This window comes from Miniopterus schreibersii (genome assembly GCF_964146895.1).
Source record: "Miniopterus schreibersii genome assembly, chromosome: 17".
In the NCBI taxonomy this organism is placed as follows: Eukaryota; Metazoa; Chordata; class Mammalia; order Chiroptera; family Miniopteridae; genus Miniopterus; species Miniopterus schreibersii.
Window position 1 is genome coordinate 24,449,194 of NC_138117.1, and position 19,673 is coordinate 24,468,866.

At 33.7% G+C, this 19,673-nt stretch overlaps 1 protein-coding gene across 3 annotated transcripts in view; it reads left to right on the forward strand.

Moving 5' to 3' along the window:
- The window catches only part of CSPP1 (centrosome and spindle pole associated protein 1), an 87,679-nt gene that overhangs the window by 22,290 nt on the left and 45,716 nt on the right, over positions 1–19,673 (forward strand). For all 3 annotated transcript variants that reach the window (XM_081117103.1, XM_081117102.1, XM_081117104.1), the window contains 9 exons: positions 534–614; positions 1,660–1,758; positions 2,685–3,124; positions 9,927–10,025; positions 11,139–11,206; positions 14,920–15,013; positions 16,457–16,514; positions 17,279–17,487; positions 19,497–19,618. In XM_081117103.1, the coding sequence (XP_080973229.1) occupies positions 534–614; positions 1,660–1,758; positions 2,685–3,124; positions 9,927–10,025; positions 11,139–11,206; positions 14,920–15,013; positions 16,457–16,514; positions 17,279–17,487; positions 19,497–19,618 (1,270 nt within the window). The remainder of the gene's footprint in view (positions 1–533; positions 615–1,659; positions 1,759–2,684; positions 3,125–9,926; positions 10,026–11,138; positions 11,207–14,919; positions 15,014–16,456; positions 16,515–17,278; positions 17,488–19,496; positions 19,619–19,673) is intronic.

Here is a 19,673-nt window from a genome sequence, read left to right on the forward strand (position 1 = left end):
CTCCTAGTCTAATGCTTTGTCTACTACACTGCATTACCTAAGTTTACTGAATAGAAATGGAGGGACATAGAAACAGTTTTCATAGTTTATATCTTCTGGCATTTTAGTTGATAGCCACTCGTAATTGCAGAAAAAATAACATTATTGCAGCACGCATAGTATATTTGTGAGGAAGTTTAAGCTTTCCTTAACCAAAGAATAGGGCATTGAGAACAAAGAATATGTGCTTAGAAGAGGAATATGAATTAAGAAGGTTTCCTTTTTTCTCATGCTTTATAAAATCATCTTGAATCAATAGATATGTATGTATTGCAAATGAAAATTAAGATTTGATTTTCCTCTTCAGGTGGTTGTTGATTGGAAGAAAATTCTTTTTCCAAAATATGATCTCCATAGATTTGTAGTTTCTGTCTTCATCTCCATTTCATTCTTTTGCTCTGCATAATGTAATAGCTTAGAATATAGAATTTAAAGGCACATGAAACATTTTATAAAGGCAATTAGCTAATTTTTTTTTATGTGTATATATACAGAAAAATTTTCTATCCACGAGTGAAACAGATCCATCTACTCTGGGAGTTTCTCTTCCTATTGGCGACAGGTTATCTGCCAAGGTAAGTGGATAGGAGTAGTAATTGTGGGTAGCACTTTTATGAAAGATCAAAATCATGAAAGAACATATTCCTAATTTAAATGCAAACAGATTACATCATTTTCTGTACTTGAATATATGTATTTTTCTAAAAGTCTGTAGAGTCTCTAGTTGTGCTGTTTAAAATTTCTTTTGAACATTACACTTGTAAACCATGTAATGTGATGTATTTTTTAATATGTTGATCAATTAAAGATTCAGAATTCACGTTTTCCAGCATTGGTTTCTGAGCTGTAAAGTTTATGCTCTGTAACACCGTGAAATGAGTAGATGGGAGAGTATACTGAGCTTTTATGTAGGATGAGGGTGTGGGGCGATTTGAATGTCTATTTCTATCACTCCACAGATACATGCACATATTCTTTAGAGGTTTCAACAGAACATTTACATTATAATATTTTACTGTCTATGATAATTTAACCTTTTTATGTTTAAAATGGTTAGCAGCAGGTCTTTTGGGAGGGGTTGGGGGATGGAGCAGGAGATAGCTATGAAAAGGAAAGAAGGAAAGCAGCGTGGTCAGATCTCCTTGAGAACATGCTAATGACAGACTTCCTGACAAATATTGTGTATTTTCTAGTGGGAAAGATTTATTTATGATACTTTCGACATAGTGCACCTTGATTGTCTAGGATTGCTGTTGATAAAAAACCTAGAATCCATGGACTTATGGGGCATGGCTCCTTGGAAAATGTCATCTAAGCTATGCACCTACTGGAGTGTAGAAGGATATTTCACAACCACACCAGCTTTCTTCTGTTAGAGATATCGTGTGTTAATCTGGACCTACACATGTCCTGATGCGTATTTTAACATGACAAGAAAGGGGAACTGCATTGATGGCCTATAACCTTCTGCTTTTCCTGGGCCTTGCAACTACTGCTGTCCTTGAAATTATTAGAAAAACTTGATTCTGGGCAAGATCTATGATTTGTGTGTCTGATTTAACATTAAGGCACTTTTTCCTGAAGTTGAAGTTAACATTGCCTTTTGGTATCTATTTTAAGGAAAGGTTGAAACTTGAACGCAACAAAGAATACAATCAATATCTCAGGGGAAAGGAAGAATCCACCGAAAATCTCAGACAGGTAGAAAAGAGTACTGAGGTAGGTATTGCTTTTAAAGTAAATCTTTACTACTACGGATGAATATTTTGTACTTACTTGAAATATATATATTTTTAATTCATTTCAGAGAGAGGAAGGGAGAGGGAGAGAGATAGAAACATCAATGATGAGAAAATCATTTGATCGACTGCCTCCTGCACACCCCCTACTGGGGATCAAGCCTGCAACCCAGGCATGTGCCCTGACGGAGAATCAAACTGGGATTCTCCTGGATCATGAGTCGATGCTCAACCAGTGAGCCACGCTGGCCAGGTCTACTTGAAATATTTTTATGTTAGACATTTCACTTGGTTTTTAATGTAATGTTTTAAAAAATAAGCCAAATTGAACCAAACAGGACAAATACTTAGTTTTGCAAATGGTTTTATCTCATATTGAAGAACTTACCCTATGTTTTAACTTTAACTTCATGGGGGAGATTTAATTTTAGAGATTGGTTTTAAGTGATTTTTGCTTATTTAGTTTTAAGTGTTTTTTTTTTTTAATATATTGACGATTTCTAGCTATATACATATACTTGCCAAATTTAAGGATGGTTGATGTTACTAGGGCCAAAAAATTTACCACCTTCTATATTATTTGTGTTAAGAAAGAATTTTATTTGAAATATTTTGAAGCAATATTTAACAAAGTATGCTTAATATTTCCTGGGACAGGAATTTGCATTTTATCTTCTCTTTTTGTGGTCACTTTATATTACTGTTGCCTGTATATTTGATATTTATTAAGTGTTATTAAAGGATAAATTTTTGGAACTTTTTCCCCTCTAAAGATAAGGTATCTCTTATGGGTAATTAAGCCTTGACTTGAGATGATAAATAGACTAAGCATCATCTGAGAGTTTAATTACCTTTTAAGAAATAGCACCTCATTAAGGTCTGTTTCCTTTTTTTTAAATTGACCAGCACAAAAGTCAAAGAAAGAAAAAACCTATTAGTCAGGTTAAACCTGATTTACTTTCACAAATACAAACATCTTGCCAGAATTCAGAGGGTCCCAAGAGAGATGTCTTAACTCCTTCAGAGACATATGAAGAGCTTCTAAACCAAAGACGGCTAGAAGAGGACAGATATCGACAACTAGATGATGAAATTGAATTAAGGAATAGAAGAATCATTAAAAAAACGAATGAAGAAGTGGACATTTCCAATAAAAAACATCAAAGGTTTGCCAGCAGGGTTGACATTCCTGATAGAAGACTTGACAGGTTTAATGAGAATCGTGTCTTGAACAGACAGCATTATAGACCAGACCAAGATCCTGAAGTAAGTGAAGAAATGGACGAGAGGTTTAGATATGAAAGTGATTATGATAGAAGACCTTTGAGAGTATATACAAATGACAGGTATTTACAACTTCATTTTTATTTTATTTCCTTGCTCAATATTATTGTTACTTCTTAGCATTATATTAGGGAGAAGTTTCATTTGATTTACGTATTTAATCTAAGATGCTGTCAGCTTTAAGTTACACCATTATTTTATGTGCCACTGAGGGAACAAAGAAAACACCCAAGACGGGGAGAAAAGGATCCTGTCATAAAGCTGGAACACTGAAAAGCTACGACCTTTATGTAAAATTTAATGGGAAATAAACTTTCCCATAGAAATGTACAGAAAAGAAACTTCCATGCCTCAAACTTGGCACTGAGTAGAGGGAGTAAGAAATAACTTCCTTGAGAACTAAATGGTCAGCCAGCACTGATTTCAGGTTTGCAGTCCAAATTCATGCTGCCATTATAGTCCAAAAAAAATGAGGCAAGAAATCAGAGTTGTCTCACATTCACAGTGTCCCTAGGTGACTGGCAGGGGACAATAACTCCTCTGCAAGACCTTGACCTAAAACCAAGTTGATGGCTAGTTTCAGATATTAGAATGTGGGACAGAAGGGACACCTTGAAATAGATGAAATACAGTTTATTCCTTTAATGTTTCTATGCTCTAAATCCTTTTATCAATATATTCCTTTGTTTTTAAGTTACTTATTGAACATTTATTTAAGTGAAATGGTACTAATTTATTTTGATCAGATTTTCACATGCTTTTCTCTTTCTTTGGATGATCGTTTTTGTAACACTATTTGTAATTTCTTATTTTTGTTTAGTCATTTGTCTTAATACTTAAAACTTGCTGTACTTCAACCTAACTTTTGATTTGGAGATAGAAATATGGCAGGGTCCCCTGTTTGTCATTGACTTGTTAACTTGAAAGGGTTAAATCTAAATTTGGAGTAAAGGGACCTGTTTCATTTATTTGTCCAAATAGATTATTTTTTTTAGTATTTTAGGAAATTTTCTGAGATGAAATGCTGCATATTCAATATTCTAATTATTAATAATACAAAGCCTTTACAGTTTTTTGTCTTCTCTTTATTCTGTAGCTATTATATTCTGCTCACCCAATCTTTTTAATATTCACCCTGATTTGAGTGAAGGATTAGAATTTTGCAATGCCAACTGTAGTTATCTCTGATTTGAATCCAGTTGTTTGTACTTTAGAAAAAGCTCCAAATCCTATAATGTGTTATATTTGAAAATGTTTATATCAGAAGGTAGTCAAAGGCAGTCTAATCTAAAAATCTCCACTGGGGAACTGCAGGTAATCTTGGACTCTTGGTGCTGCCTTCTTTGTACACGAGAACTTTTTTTCCTTATCGTGTTTATTTACCTTTGGTGTGTAATGTAATGCATACCTTTTAAGTTTGGGATTTCAAGAAATTTATTATGAGGAGGTTGCTTTGCTTTTTATATATTTTAATCTGTTTGTAATTACACCCTGTGATAATTTTATACATGAACTAACAAATGAATTTCAGCCTAATTGAGCACTAATCTTATTTTCTTATGTATTTCATAAATGAACTTTTTCTGTATTATCTCCTGCAAGTAGTAGTTTCAGATTAGTTTAAACATGAGAATGAGTGAGAATAATTCCTGTTACACATTTCAAAGTTTCTAAGAGTATTTCTTCAAAATGTAAATTATTATATATTACTTCCATTTTGTTAATGCATATATCTCTAAATGTAAGATTTGTCACATATCTCTGCATGGTAATTGAGGTTAAAATTGAATTTCTTTATTTCTGATTTGTGGATTTCTTATTCCAACAACAGAAAAATCACATCTATCATTCAGTAGGTTTTATTTAATAGAGTGGGTGACAGGAAAATGACTTTACTTGTTAGTGAAATTTTTGAAACTAAAGGAATGTGTAACTGCATTTGGTCTCTCACTCTAACCATTTATTCTTAATATACTATAACTTAGCCAGAAGTTCTTGACAAAAAAATAATTATAACCGATTGTGAGAAATACAAAATTAATTTTCCTTTGTTCTGTTTCCCTTCTCTGTTTTCTTCTAGAAGTCAGCATGTGATCAATTCTAGTTATGATTTTTAGTAACTTTTGATTTACATATTTTTGATCTCAGTTCTTTTCTAATTATCCTATAAACTTTTTCATACACTATAATGTTTTTATTAATGATACATTTTTCCACTTTAAATATGGGAAAGAAAGCTAAAGCCCAGAAATGATTTACTTTTCCGAACTAATCATTAATCACTGGTAGTGGTTTTAATAGTTAACAAGGTGGTTAGCTTTGCTTGACAGTTGCATTCTGTGTGTGTATATTATTTACTTATACATATTTACCAATTTAATTAAAATATATGTTTTAGGGGCTTTCTGAAGTTGAATGTAGTAGTGTGTCTGTAATACTTAGAAATTTATAGGCACTTTTAAAATATAGTCATCCTAGTCTTTATTATTTATTAACTTGAATTATACAAGTTAATGTATTACCATCTTATATTTTCCTTTATAACCAATGTTAATGAGTAAAGGACATTTTTAGCATTCAAAACTTTTTTAAAAGTTTTTATATGATAATGCAGTTTGCACTTCAGTTTAACTTGATATTTGCTAGTTTGTAATCGTATGTCGTTTAATAAAATTCTGAGTTAACACTCCATCTGAAATTAGAATCTCTGTGTTAGCCACATAGGCTTTTAGTGAAGGACATTCTAAGAAGTGTGCATGCTTAATATGAAGACATAAATGAGGAGAAATGGCTTATTAGAACATGAGCTACTTATTTGATATTAATTTTTTCTTATAATAGTTAATTTTCATTTATCTTTGGAAGGAACATTTTAATTATTTTTCCCCACTTTAAAGATGGGGTTGATATTAAAAAAATAATGTTATGGAATTAAAGTAAATATAAAAATCGGGAAACAACTGAAAACAATGAGAAAAAAACAATTAATAGTTCAATATTTTTCTTTTAACTTTTGTGGTCTAGAGTACCCCTGAATAGCAGAATTCATTCACATTAGAGAAATTCTTGATACGAAAACAAGGCGGTGTAACCATGATTATGAATTAGGTGATTTCTTTTAATTGAGACATTTGATTTTTCCTCCCTATGAACTGTATCAATATAGGACCAACAGATGATATTTTATTTTATAATGTTATTCTTGATAACAAAAAACATTGTAAATTTATTTCTGAAGTAGTTTGTTTGATTCTGTGGTTTATTAAGGAAGTAAGTTGAAGTTATTTCATTTAGAAGTTGTTCATTCACATGTAAGTTAGCTGAAAATACCTGTGGTTTCAAACAATTTGCTTTTTTCTGTAAGAGACTTTTTTTTATAAGATAAATGTGTTAATTTTTAGAGTAAACTTGGCCTCCAGCCTATACCCGCTTTCTTTGGGTATTGAAATTTGAACCTAATTCAAGGAAACAGAGAAAAAAGCTTTTTCCATTTAATCTTTAACTTTTGGGTTTTTTTGATAGTAGGATGGTGAAACTATTTTATAGTTTTTCCCTCATGCAAATCTTCTTTGCTATGTCAAAGTAATCAAATTTTTTCTTTTGTGAGGTCTGTCCTTTATAAAACCCGATGGATTGAGGTGTGATAAGTGAACCTGTGGATAAAGTCATAGACTATTTAGTTAGTTCTGGGTTACAGGGGTAGTTTTAATCTGGTACTGGCTCTAAAGCCACAGCTAAACTGAAAGAACTTCTCAGGAACAAACTGGACCTAAACCGAACGCCTGCACTCTGACTAGAATCAGACTTCTTAGACATGAGCTCATTGCTTCTGGAGATCACCATCTGTCATTCCCCTGCCAATGTTGAAAGGATTGAAGAGAGTGAGCTGTGGTCAAACCAGTGCTGGCTCTGGCCAGTTCCCATTGCAGAGAGTACTTCATTTGCCTTTGTAAAGGTTTCTAAAATAAATTGTAAGACCACCATAAAAGCTGTTAAAGTGAAATAACGCACAATTAAGAGTGATTAAATGTTAAATTTATTAGAAATATAAAAGAAACGTCAATAAATGAAGGAAATTCCATTATAATTATATTTTAATAGATGATGAGGTGGCTAATTTTTCAAACTGTAATTTGTCTTCACAGCTTTAGGTCTTATATTAGTAACTTACAATTACATCAGTTATTTCAGGAAATTGAATAGGATGCCTTAAGATTTTATTTTACTCTTTTTAGTGAAATAACCTATCTCTGCTCTTTTGTGGACTCTTAAACATTTCTCCAGTTTTGTCTTTATATTGTAGGTATCAGAGATGGAGACTTTTATAATTTTGTTAATTTTTTTCTTTAGTGAAAGGGCCCACCTTCAACTGTCTTTCATATGCACTGTTCATTAGGAAATCTTTGTGATTTTACTGTAGAATTTAGCAGAGACTTTGACCTTATACATAAATAAAACCATTTCTTAACTTTCTTTAATTTGGAGTGAACTTTGAAAATGACCTTTTGTGCTTATGATGTTTGCTTTATTAAGATGTCTGTATGTACTGAAAATCCTACAAACCATGTTTTTGTGTAGATGCTTTAGGTACTCAGGGTACAGCTGTATAAAGATAAGCTAGAAATGCAAGTTCAAACTTAACTGAAAATGCAGGAAGCCACAAGCTTTTTGATAAATTTTAGAATTTTTGTATGTGTAAGTAGCCTTCAATTCTGGTTAACTTTGATTTAATCCCAAGTGATGTTTTTAAAAATTCGTAACTTTAAATTTCTCTATACCTGAAAACCTTCATTGATACAGGCACCACTGTACCACATCAACAAATTTACTTTCGTCTGTTGTACAGTGTGTTTGCAAGGCCACCTCCAGATTTTTGGGATTCCCAAGGAGGACTCACAGGACTTTATGTATACAGTTATATTCCTGGCTATGGTTTATTGTAGTTGAAAAGATATAAAGTAAAATCAGTAAAGGAAAAAGGCACATGGGACAAAGTCCGAAGGAAACTAGGCCAAGCTTCCAAGAATTTTCTCCCAGTGAAGTAGCACAGGACATGTTTAATTCTTCCAGTATGGAATTGTGACAGCATGGGTGAAATGCTGTCTACCATGAAAGCTCATTAGAGACTCAGCGCCCAATGTTTTTATTGGGGGCTGGTCAAATAGCACCCTTTTCCTAGTTGTACCAAAATTCCAGACTTTCTGAAGGAAAGCAGATGTTAGCGTAAACTATATTGTTTGTACAAATAGTTTAGATTCAGTGAGCCATTCTTACCAGTTCTCAGAATTGTGAGGCCCCTCCCTCAATCGATATTCCCAGGTGCCAGCCAAGGGCCAGCCTTACTACTAATAGACATTTCTAAACACAGGGAGGCTCAGGCCAGCTCTGTTAACTCTTAACTCTTTTGACTCTTTTCTGCACATGTATGTTTATATACATCCAATATAACTAAATCTGGTGTTGTTAATTACAAATTTGAATTTGAGTTTATATTTAGTTGTCTTTAAGTGGTAGAAATAGAGAATAACACTAATGTGTCAGTTTAAAAGAGATTCAAGCACCTAGACTTGAGATATAAAACCAGCTGTGTTTTGATAAATGGAAATAAATTCAAAATTCTTTTTTGAAAGAGCCTATGGAGGGTTCTGTTGTTTTAGATACGGGAAAAAAATTGGAGGCATTTATGTCATGCCTCGTCATATATTAGTAAGGTTATAGTTCTGTAGAGTCTTTTCCTCATAGATGGTATTGATAATGGCCTGGGTGGTGGAAACAAATGAATTTTATATGCTGGCTCTGTGGAGAGTGAGAAGTTCCTTTTCTTCTGAAAATTGCCATTTTTCTTAATGTGATAAGAAATTCACCTAAAATAGTGAACAATACTTTAAAAGCCATATTTTTTTTCTAATAGTCCTCTTGAGAGTCAATGTAGTTTAACTGCCATGTAAAGAAATATGACTTAGGAAATAGTGATTTTCATGGATGCTTATAAATGTTGGTATAAATAGTCATGTTTTCCTGGTATGAAAAATTAAGCTAAAGAAATCAATGTTTGCCAAATGGAAAAAAAGATTAATTGGAAAAAAAAAATTTAAAAATTATTTTCTGAAAAGGATTAAGAAGGAAATAAAAAACATTCTAATTTTTGTTTTGTTTTATGACCCAGTAACCTGAACTAATCATTTTCTAGCCAGGCATCAGTCTGTTTGTTTATGATGTTTTCTATGCACCTATTGCTAATATTTATTCTTTTATGTGATTTATACTGTTAGCAAATGTGTGGCATGCTATATTTAATTTAATTAAATGGTAAGTCTACTGCTGTATTTTTTTTCAGTAGCAAAGCATGACTTGTATACTGCTGTATTTTTAAGTTACAAATGCTTGTATGTGCAGCAAAATAATTCCCAGAATTTATGAATTTTGATTAAGAAAATGATGTCATTTTGAAATTTGACTATAATCTTCATGAGGGTAAGCGCCATGTCTATATACCCTGTACCTAGAATTGAACTTGGCATGTAGTAGGTGCGCAATAAGTAGTCTTTGAATAAAGGAATGAAAAAAAAGTATAGTATATGCTTTGTTTTCAAGTTAAAAATTCCTAGACGTTATATTGAAATAATTTATAATGACCTTCTGTTTTAAAGATGACAAAATCTAAACTCTTAGTGTCTCTTATTAACCAGCAGGTCATACTTGAATCAAATTTTGTTCACATTAATTTTAAAATGTGTACAGTAAAACTTCATTATAACACTTTGTTCCCTTTAACATTTCCAACATCAAATGCAAAAACACCAAAGACATATAAGAAGGTCCACTGTATGTGGAATGAGCTCTATAAGCTAATGTGTTTTTAAGGCTGTACGGGAACAGACGAGGGAATGTGCCTTCTGTGGAGTATGGTGACGATGTCACAGAACAGTCAAACATACGAATTTCATCTGCTGGAAATAAAAGGTATAGTATGTAATGTAAATTCTGCCCTTCAGTCATTACATACACTGTGAAACAGCACCCGCTAAAACTGGCTTACTGAAAAGTAGGAAGATAGTATCTCAACAGCCTTCCTTATCAGTGAGAAAGGAATTAAAGGGAAGAAAAGGTTCAGAGGGAAGAGTTGTGTTAAATGAAGAACGTTAGTACTTTAAAGCATTCTTTTGAAGAGCAAATTTTGATTATAAAGTGTGCCAAGGTTTTCTGAGTAAGTCTCTATCATTTTAAAGTGTATATATTTTTGAAGTAATGAAAGGAGAAATAAACATAATGCAGTGGACTAAAAATAAATTTAAAATATCTTTATGGGGGTAGTGGAACTTAACTGGAAATAAATTGAAAATGTTCTTGCAATGAGTTTTCATTTCAAATCTTTGTTTTCGATTTTCAGCTTATTGAGTAGATAACTTTTCTGCTTATGTTGTAAAACGGATGCTCATACATAATTCTGTCATGTTTGAAAAGATAAGAAATTAAATGCATTTTATATTCATTTCTCTTTCTATTTATAGTTTATCATTTTAGTGGCTTTCTTGTATCATACGTAAGGATAAGTGCTTCCAAATCTTTAGTGTATAGTGAAGATGATATTGTCATGTGTCAGGAACAGTGTCTATTTTCTTTGAAGAGTAATTCATAAAAGTGCTTGAGATTAGAGAATTTGCTGTTTGGGTCTAGTTAATGAAGGTTCTGTGAGGGACTTGTCTTTCTCGGAAGGAGTCTTTTAGGGATGATCTTCTTTTCCAAGTATGTGTATAGGTGTCACCACTTTTTAAAAAAGATATATGTGTACTTATATTCATTTTTTTTACTGGGGTAATTCTTCTTAATTAAAAAAATGTTTTATTGGGAATCTATAGAGCCAGTGAAGAAGGCTGAAGAAAAAGGACCCTGAATACATTGGGGTCCCACTATTTAAAGATATAAAATGCCTTGATTTTTCTCTTACTTTAAGAATATGTAACTATTACAGTATCTGCAGTATTTTAAAAGGCCAGTAACTCATACCTACATTTTACTCTACTTTTTGTTTCCTGAAAATTATTTGAGTTTTAATTCTTTTTGTTTTTGTTTTAGTGCTCGAGACAATGAAGCATCCAAATCTACCCGAGAGATCTGTAGTCCTTTTGCGGGGATGCTCTTTGGTATGTGCAAACTTCAGTTGATTAGACATGTAGAGTGTTTCATAAAAGGTCTTTTTATTTTTTTGATAAACACCCTTTCCCATTTTCTTTCCATGTAGTTTTTGAGGTGTTTTGGTCCAATCATGGTCATAATCCATGCTTTCTCTTTATAGAAATGAAATGCATAGTAACATAACTTGTCATGATAAAGTGAGCCTTATTTCCTGTGTGTAATTTTAAACAGAAAAGAACTCTATTCTTAGTGTAAAAATTATTAGAAAAATATCTTGAATTTGGTTTTAGTGAAGTATATGAGAAAATAGGATTAACAGTTTAGGTTCATTCACCTGAAAACCATCAGTAATTTATTTTTATTATTATTTTAAAATATATTTTTATTGATTTCTGAGAGGAAGGGAGAGGAAGAGAGAGAGAGAGAAACATCAGTGATGAGAGGAAGTTATTGATCTGCCTCCTGCATGCCCCAAGCCGGGCATTGAGCTCGCAATCTGGGCATGTGCCCTGACCTGGAATTGAACCTCGATCTCCTTGATCATAGGTTGATGCTCAGCTGCTGAGCCACACCAGCTGGGCCCATCAGCAATTTAAATCTTGGCTTAGAAATATGTAATTGCATGATATTCTCAGACCTTTGTTTCTTTGAAATGGCTATTGTGAGAAAAAATTGCACAGCACCTAGAATTTTATTCTAGCGTAATGTTTTTGAGAATTGACCAATTTTACTGTCAATAGATCAGAAAGCTTTATTCTTATGATGTATTTTGATAAACATGATAAAATTGGAGAAAAGGCTTTTTGTGTTGAGAGCCCACTGACAAATAGTTTTATCAATGAATGGAAATTTTAAAAATGAATGTCATGAATTTATCATTAATGCAATCTAGTAATTGTGGATGAATATTCAGTGAGATAATAAACTGATGCTTGAAATAAACCATTCAAGTCATTTAATCCAGCGATTTATGTCATGGATATGGATATATATACACACACATATATATTTTTCTCCAGGTTATATTTGTGTATACCCACAGGGAATTTACTCTCTTCTGAGGCAGTACTTTCTATTTTTAGGTGGTTCTGATTATTATAATAATTGTCATTTCCATTGAACTGAAATTTGTCTTCCTGTAATTTTGCCCCAATGACTTCATTTAGAGCCTTTTGCTTTATTTAAAAAATTAAGGCAATTGACTGCTTAGAGCAAAAATAATATATTGTGGTGTTTACAACAGAATCATGGGTTATTTAGAAGTATATTTTAAATTTTCCAAATATTTGGGAGTTTTCCTGCTGTCTTTTTGTTATTGACTACTTGTTTAATTCCCCTGTGGCCTGAGGGAAAAAATTGTATAATTTTAAATTTGAATTTTCTTAATAAAAATGTTTTAATGGTTCAGAATATAGTCAACCTTGGTGCATGTTTAGTGTGTACTTGAAAGAATGTGCAGTGTGTGCTTTTCTCTGTTGACTAGCTTTTCTAATGGTTATGGGTCACTGTATTAATTTTGTACTGCCACAGCACAGATTAACGCAAATTTAGTGACTCAAAACATCCCACATTATCTCACAATTTCTGTATGTGAAGAATTTAGTTAGGTCCTTTGCTCAGGATCTCACAATGCTGTAAACCAGGTTTCAGCCAGGTTCCAAGCCCATTCGGAATGTTGGCAGAGTTCACTTCCTTGTGGCTGTATTACTAAGGGCTCCGACTTCTTATTGGATGTCAGCTGGAGACCGCCCATAGTTCCTAGAGGCTGACCACTGTTTCATGCAACATGGGCTTCCTCGCCCTGGCTGCTCATTTTATCATGCAAGCAAGGAGACTTTCTAAACTCAGGGAGGGCTTTTACCTGATTAGATCCAAGATAATGTCTCTTTTGATAAATTCAGAATTGATTTGGTACCTTAATTATATCTGCAAATTCCTTTCACCTTTGCCATATACTGTTGGCTGGAAGGAAGTCATGCCCGTACTTAAGGGGAATGGTTTATACAGGGAGTCTTCACCAGAAGGCAGAGAATGTAGGATCTGTCTTAGAATTTTGCCTACCACAGTCACATTTTTCTGTTACTTGACCAGTCTTTTTGAGGCCTTATTTTAAGTTTAGTTGGGGCCATTTAGAGTAGCCTTCCTTCCACGGGTAGTTTAGCCTTACTACAGAGTCACCTTTCTGGTCTCTTCCCTGAAGACCTAGGGGATCCCCAAGGACTCGACTCTACCTGGCTAGAGCTTGAGTTTCTCTCCACTTTGAGGTCTGAGAATTGTTTAGTTAATGTGCTCTCCATGGTTTTTTTGCCCAGCTTAATGGAATTTCACTCTGTGCATGCACAAACTAGTGCACAGAAAGTTGGAAGTTCCCTCTGGATTTCTGAAGCTCTTTTTATGCTTTATTTTGGATCTTTTCCCTAAACTTCCGGCTATGTTAGCTTTCCTGAATTTTGGTCTTTATCTGCTCAATTCAGCTCAGTTTCCAGCTTGGTTTGGGTTCTGCCTCCCTGTACCTGCAGTCTGGAACTTGCATTCAGGCAGAAATGGGGGTGCTTACAGGGCTCACCTCATTTATTTTTCTTCCCTCAAGTATTACCAGTCCTGTGCTTCCTGGTGTCCAGTGTCATATATTTTGCCTAGTTTTATTACTTTTTTGGGGAGGTTAAGTTCTGTGCTTGTCTCTCATCAGAAGCAGAATGGATATATAATTATAAAGCATTATTATTGACCTTAATGTAACTTACATTCCTCCAGTGGGAGTTCTACTGTTTCTGACATCTGTGCTTAATGGACAGACTTAGAAGCTGTATGTCCACTTAATTATTAATTGGGAGGCTAATAATTAACGTAGTAGAGGACTTGCTGGTTCAGTTACATTTTTGATGTCCTGTGATTTTTCTAGTGCTCCAGTCATGCATATCTTAATTAAGAGGCGATTTTGTATCATTGACATATGCAGCAATAATCTTTGGTGGACATCCAACATGTTTGCACAACTGGATTTTCACATAAGTGATATCAGGGTGAGGTTTATAGTTTTTTTCTGTGGAATTGAGGTAATGATTGATGTTTTTTGAGAAGGATGCCAGTGTGATTAGTGTTGTATGTTAAGATAGTTGGTCTTACATAAGTGTGCTGGATGGACCGAAGCAGGGAGAGGGGGAGTTCAGGAGACTGGTTAGGTGGTTATTGCTGCAATCCAGGTGAAATGTGGAGAGGTTCTATCCAAAGTTAATGGCCATGAGAATAGGAAAGAGGGTCCACACATGGAGTAAATGAGAGGATGAGCAAAGTTACAGTGAGGTTTGAGGTTCGATTTTCAGGGCATTAACAGAAAACAAAGAGGTGCAGTTTCTTTTGAGGTGTTCAGCTTAGACATACTTGTTAAATTTAAGGGGCTTGTGGGAAATATTAGTGGAGTTATTATCCCAATTATTGGAAAAATGAGGATGGGGATTCGACTATTCTCTTATTTAAGAAGGTTTTTTATTAGAAGGATTAATGTGTCTTTGATACATGTTAGGTATTCATTATGAAGTTAATTGTTGACTGTATGAGAACTTTCTATGATAAATATGATTTTACTTTCTATATTTCCTGCTTTTGCAGCAATTACTCTTTGATCCAGTAATTAAAAATGGAGATTTTTTTAAAAAGTAGAGTTTCTAGTTGCATATGAGCTCGAGAGTTAAGACTGCATTTTTTTCTTACCACTTTCTAGGAGGTGAAGATCGAGAACGTATTCAGAGAAAGAAAGAAAAGTATAGACTAGAATTGCTGGAACAAATGGCTGAACAACAGAAGAACAAGAGACGGTAATGAAAGGTTTGCATTTAAAAGGGATGGTTTGAATTTAAAATCCATTTGTGTAAATGACATGAGGATAACTATTACATAGTAAAACAAGAGGATATTTTTCCTAATGTGCTTTTGTGTTTGTAAATCGCTTCAATTTCAGTCTGTACATTGTAAATCAGCAGGGTAATAAATGCTCTGTGTTTCTTTGTCATAGGTAACTAATGAGACTATGTATATAGTATACTTGAACAGGCCTTTTACATACCTGAATTAATTTCTTCAATTACTGATTTAGGGTAGCATTTAATGCTATCTTCATACCCATTTATATTATCCCATATATAGTAAGAAATATGAAATAAAAATATTTTATCTTCTAACAGTGTAAAACGGTGCATATATATGTGCAGTATAAAAATAATCATAGTTGAATATTTATATTGTATACAAGTTTCAGTGTTTGTAATTTTTCTTGTAGAAACACTGGTGAAATATTAATTACACTTTAAAATTAGGAATAGATATCTTGGTTCTAGAGAACTTGAGACCTATTATCTTTTTTTTTTTTTTTTTTTTTAAATATATCTTCACTGATCTCAGAGAGAGGAAAGGAGAGGGAGCGAGAGAGACAGAAACATCAATGATGAGAGAGTCACTGATCGAGCCCACAACCCAGGCATGTGCCCTGGCCGGGATCGAACCCTGATCGCCTGGATCCTAGGTCGATGCTCAACCACTGAGCCACGCCCGGCCGGGCGAGACCTATTATCTTTAAAAAAAAAGATTTTTATTGATTTTTAGAGAGGAAGGGAGAGGGAGAGAGACAAACATCAATGTGATGTTTCAAGTGGCTGCCTCCTGCACGCCCCCTACTGGGGATTGAGCCTACAACCAGGGCATGTGCCCTGACTGGGAATCGAACCAGCAACCTTCAGTGCACGGGACAAACACCCAACCAGCAGAGCCACACTGGACATGGCAAGACCTATTAGCTTTTAGTTTTGTCATTTGTCTTCTATCTTAGAGGAAGCCAGTATCTACTGTCTGATATTCGCCATTGTAAACATTTTTTAAAAAATTCTTATTAGAAAGCATGGTATTAATTTTTAATTTTTTACCCTTTTTGTGTGAACTGAAAATATACATGTACCCTAAAAGAAGTAAAGATATTGTTTTACTTCTGTACTTTATTCTGTGTAAACTGCTTAGGCGTTAAAGTAGCCCAGGCATTGTTTTAGAGATACTTGTTCAAGTCAGTTTACATGTGAATTCTAGTTTACTTTAAATCAGAAAAGTTTAGTTTTCATAATTATTTAAGGCTTTATTGTCAGTTAAATGAATTATTTGTATTTGGAGATGTTATTGCATGGACTTTGTGTATATGTTTGTTTCAGTAATGATTATGATTTTGTTAGTGTTTGTTATAACTTTTTAATATATAAAACTTTAAATTTGTTTAGAGAAAAAGATTTGGAACTCCGTGTTGCAGCTTCTGGAGCCCAAGACCCCGAGAAATCGGTAAGGGTTCCTGGCATCTTTTAATGTTTAATCATTCAGTCAACTCAAAAGTGGCAGCAGGTGGTGATAGCAGATATTGGGGGAAATGTAAGAGTAGATCAGTTTGATCATTAATAAACTCAATTTGCTTATTTTGCTAAGCTAATTAATCCTTTTTCACATATTCATTCTTTTTTTTAGTTTGTTTCAAATTAGCCCTTTGTACTTTGTGTACCTGTACTGTTCCATGAGAGAGTTATCTCAGTTTAATTTACAATAGATGTTAATATTGTTTTTGGGTGTATCTTGATCACTTTTCTTACATTCTAGTGATTTCCAAAGAAACTGAAATCTTTAATTCTAGACTGTAGGCACTGACTGGGTCGAGTAGTGTGGCCTGATATATTTACTGTCTGGCTCTTCACAGAAAATGTTTGCTAACTGGAGAATACTTTGATGTCAGAAATGGTCATTGGCTAGAGAAGCAGCATAGTGTTGTGGTGTAATAGAGTTTTATATTTAGAATTAATATCTGGCTCTATTCTTCGCTTGATTATTTATTAATGGTGAGACATTAGGTGTTTGTGTACTTTCAGGGAGTCTCAGTTACCCCATTTATAAAATAAGGATTAGATCTTCAAAATCTTTTAGCTGTAAAATTGTGTTATTCTGTGACTAACTTAAGTGTCTGCTGGCAGTCTGGAATAGAGGGGGTCTTTAGAGGTCCTTTCCACCTTTAAATTAATGATTATATATAACAAACAGATTTCTTTTCTTTATTTTAGCCTGATAGACTAAAGCATTTTAGTGTGGCACCAAGACACTATGAAGAGAGAATCCCACCTGAAAGACCCAGAGTAGCTTTCCAGACCCCTCTCCCTCCTTTATCTGCTCCCCCTGTGCCAGCCTTCCCACCAGTTCACTCCATCCCACCACAAAGTGAAGATCTGTACAGTGGACTCAGCAGCACCCTTGGTGAAATGGTGCCTCCCAGGTGCTTGTTTAAAATGTTTTATGTTTGGGAATTGGGTAAGGTATCATTATAATTTATGAATTATAGAAGGATTTGCTGAAGCAGATAATGTTAAGCATTAGAGATTTTTGTGTAATTAATGACTTGTCAAATAATTTCTCCTGAAATGTTTTCATTGTTAGACTTCTCTGTTATTATAAAAATAAGGGAAATTCTTATAACATTTTTTTATATTGTTGAAAGATGCATTAGACATTTTAGTATGCATAAGTACATTTAGTATTTAATTTTAGGTCATACTTTTGGATATTTTAAGTATCTTTCAACATATAAAAGATACATTTTCTTCAGTTTTGTAATTCCACTTGGCAAACATTGAATACTTCAGTTTATACAGAAAAAGTTTCTAATGTGGCTTTTATATATATTACTTTAACTTCTGTTTCATTCAACTTTCTCTGTGATTACTTATGGACTATGAAACTCAAATACCTGAAATGAAAACTGTTGAGATTATAAAACTTGTAATTTAGGTATTATGGAAAAGATTTAATTTCTCTTGGTAAAGGCATCATGCTATACTAGACTATACATACAGAAAATCCTGTTGTTGACATTGATATTTTCTGGACTATACTATCTTCTCTTAGGGGGACTTGAACTATTTCTTTGCTTATCATTATCATCAATGTATTAATTATAGTAGTGTATTTAATCAGGTGTTTTTCTTTCTTAACTGTGATATTTTCTGGGCTGTGCTTTCTTTCAGTAGGACTTAGTTTTGTCTTTGATTTAATACTAACAAGTTGTAGGACTGTCTTTACTGTATTTATTAGGTATTTTGTTTCATCCACTGGCTTCTGTTCTGAAAAAACTAGGTGGGATTGGAATTACAGAGCATGGAATGATGGTCTCAGCTATGGGCGAGGGGTTACAATGGTTGGCTTTACTGTATGGATTTTGGGCAAATCACACCTTTATTGAACTTCAATTTTCTCATTGGTAAAAGTGCAATAGTAGTATTTTTTCCTTGTCTTCAATTACAGGGTTGTTGTGAGGATTAAATCTGAAATCTCTATAAAAATGTAAGGTTTAATGATGTCGACAGGTTTCATTGCAGTTTTTCAACTGCTTTGCTGATGCATCTATGGAGTGAGGATAGTAAGGTTAGACACACTGAGTGACTAGTAAATGTGAAAAATATTCGTGACTGAAGAGACCTGTAAAGGCCTTCTTAGCTCTTCAGAATTTGAAGTGTACAGTAAGGAGAACTTGTTAGGGTAAACTTAAAAGTACAAATGTTCTGGGACTCCCCCTTTCTCTTTCTGTTCATCTAAAGGGGTTTCCCTTTTCCATTTGTACTATTGGAAAATTGCCTTGGGGGAAATACAGCAACATTTCCTAGACAGTAGTGAAGTGCTGAGGTAGAAGTTTTAACTTTGTGAAATACTAAAAATTGTGTCAAGACTTCACTGTTGATATATAACTAGTATCTGTTTCACATTATGGTTAACTTCCTTTGAGAGAACAATACATTTTTAGTTAAAAAATGTACCTCTTTCCCCAGTATTAAATGGAACCATTTTTAATTCCATTTTGTACCTCTTTGCCTTTTCTTCCTCTCTGTGACTCACTCACTTCGGCAACCTGGCTGAAGCATTGCCTTTTCTAGAAAGCCTTCGTCATGCTTCCCTCCTGTGGCCTAGGTGATTTAAATGTCCTTGCACCACGTTCCTATAGCACCATGTCCCTCATCTACTTGTATGTTTCATTTACTACACTTGCTGTAATTGTCTATTTACTTCTGTATTGTTTCTGAGGGACAGGGACCATGTTTGTTCAATATTGGCATACAGTGACTAATTAGATATTGATCGATTGAATAAAATCTGAAGTTTTTGTCTTAAGTATTGTAGCTTTTTCCAAAGCAGCAGTCAGATTTTCAGTAACAGTTTTGCAAAAGAATATCTTGATTTAAAAAAAATTACAATGAAATATGAGAAAAATTTTTCAATTTTCTTTTGATATAGGATTGCACCTCTGCCTCCACCTCCCCTTCTACCGCCTTTAGCTACTAACTATCGAACTCCTTATGATGATGCGTACTATTTTTATGGAGCCAGGAATACTATGGATCCTAGTCTTGCTTATTGTAAGTTATCTATAGTATAAACATTTTTTCCCACTGGTTCAGTCAGGAAAACTTT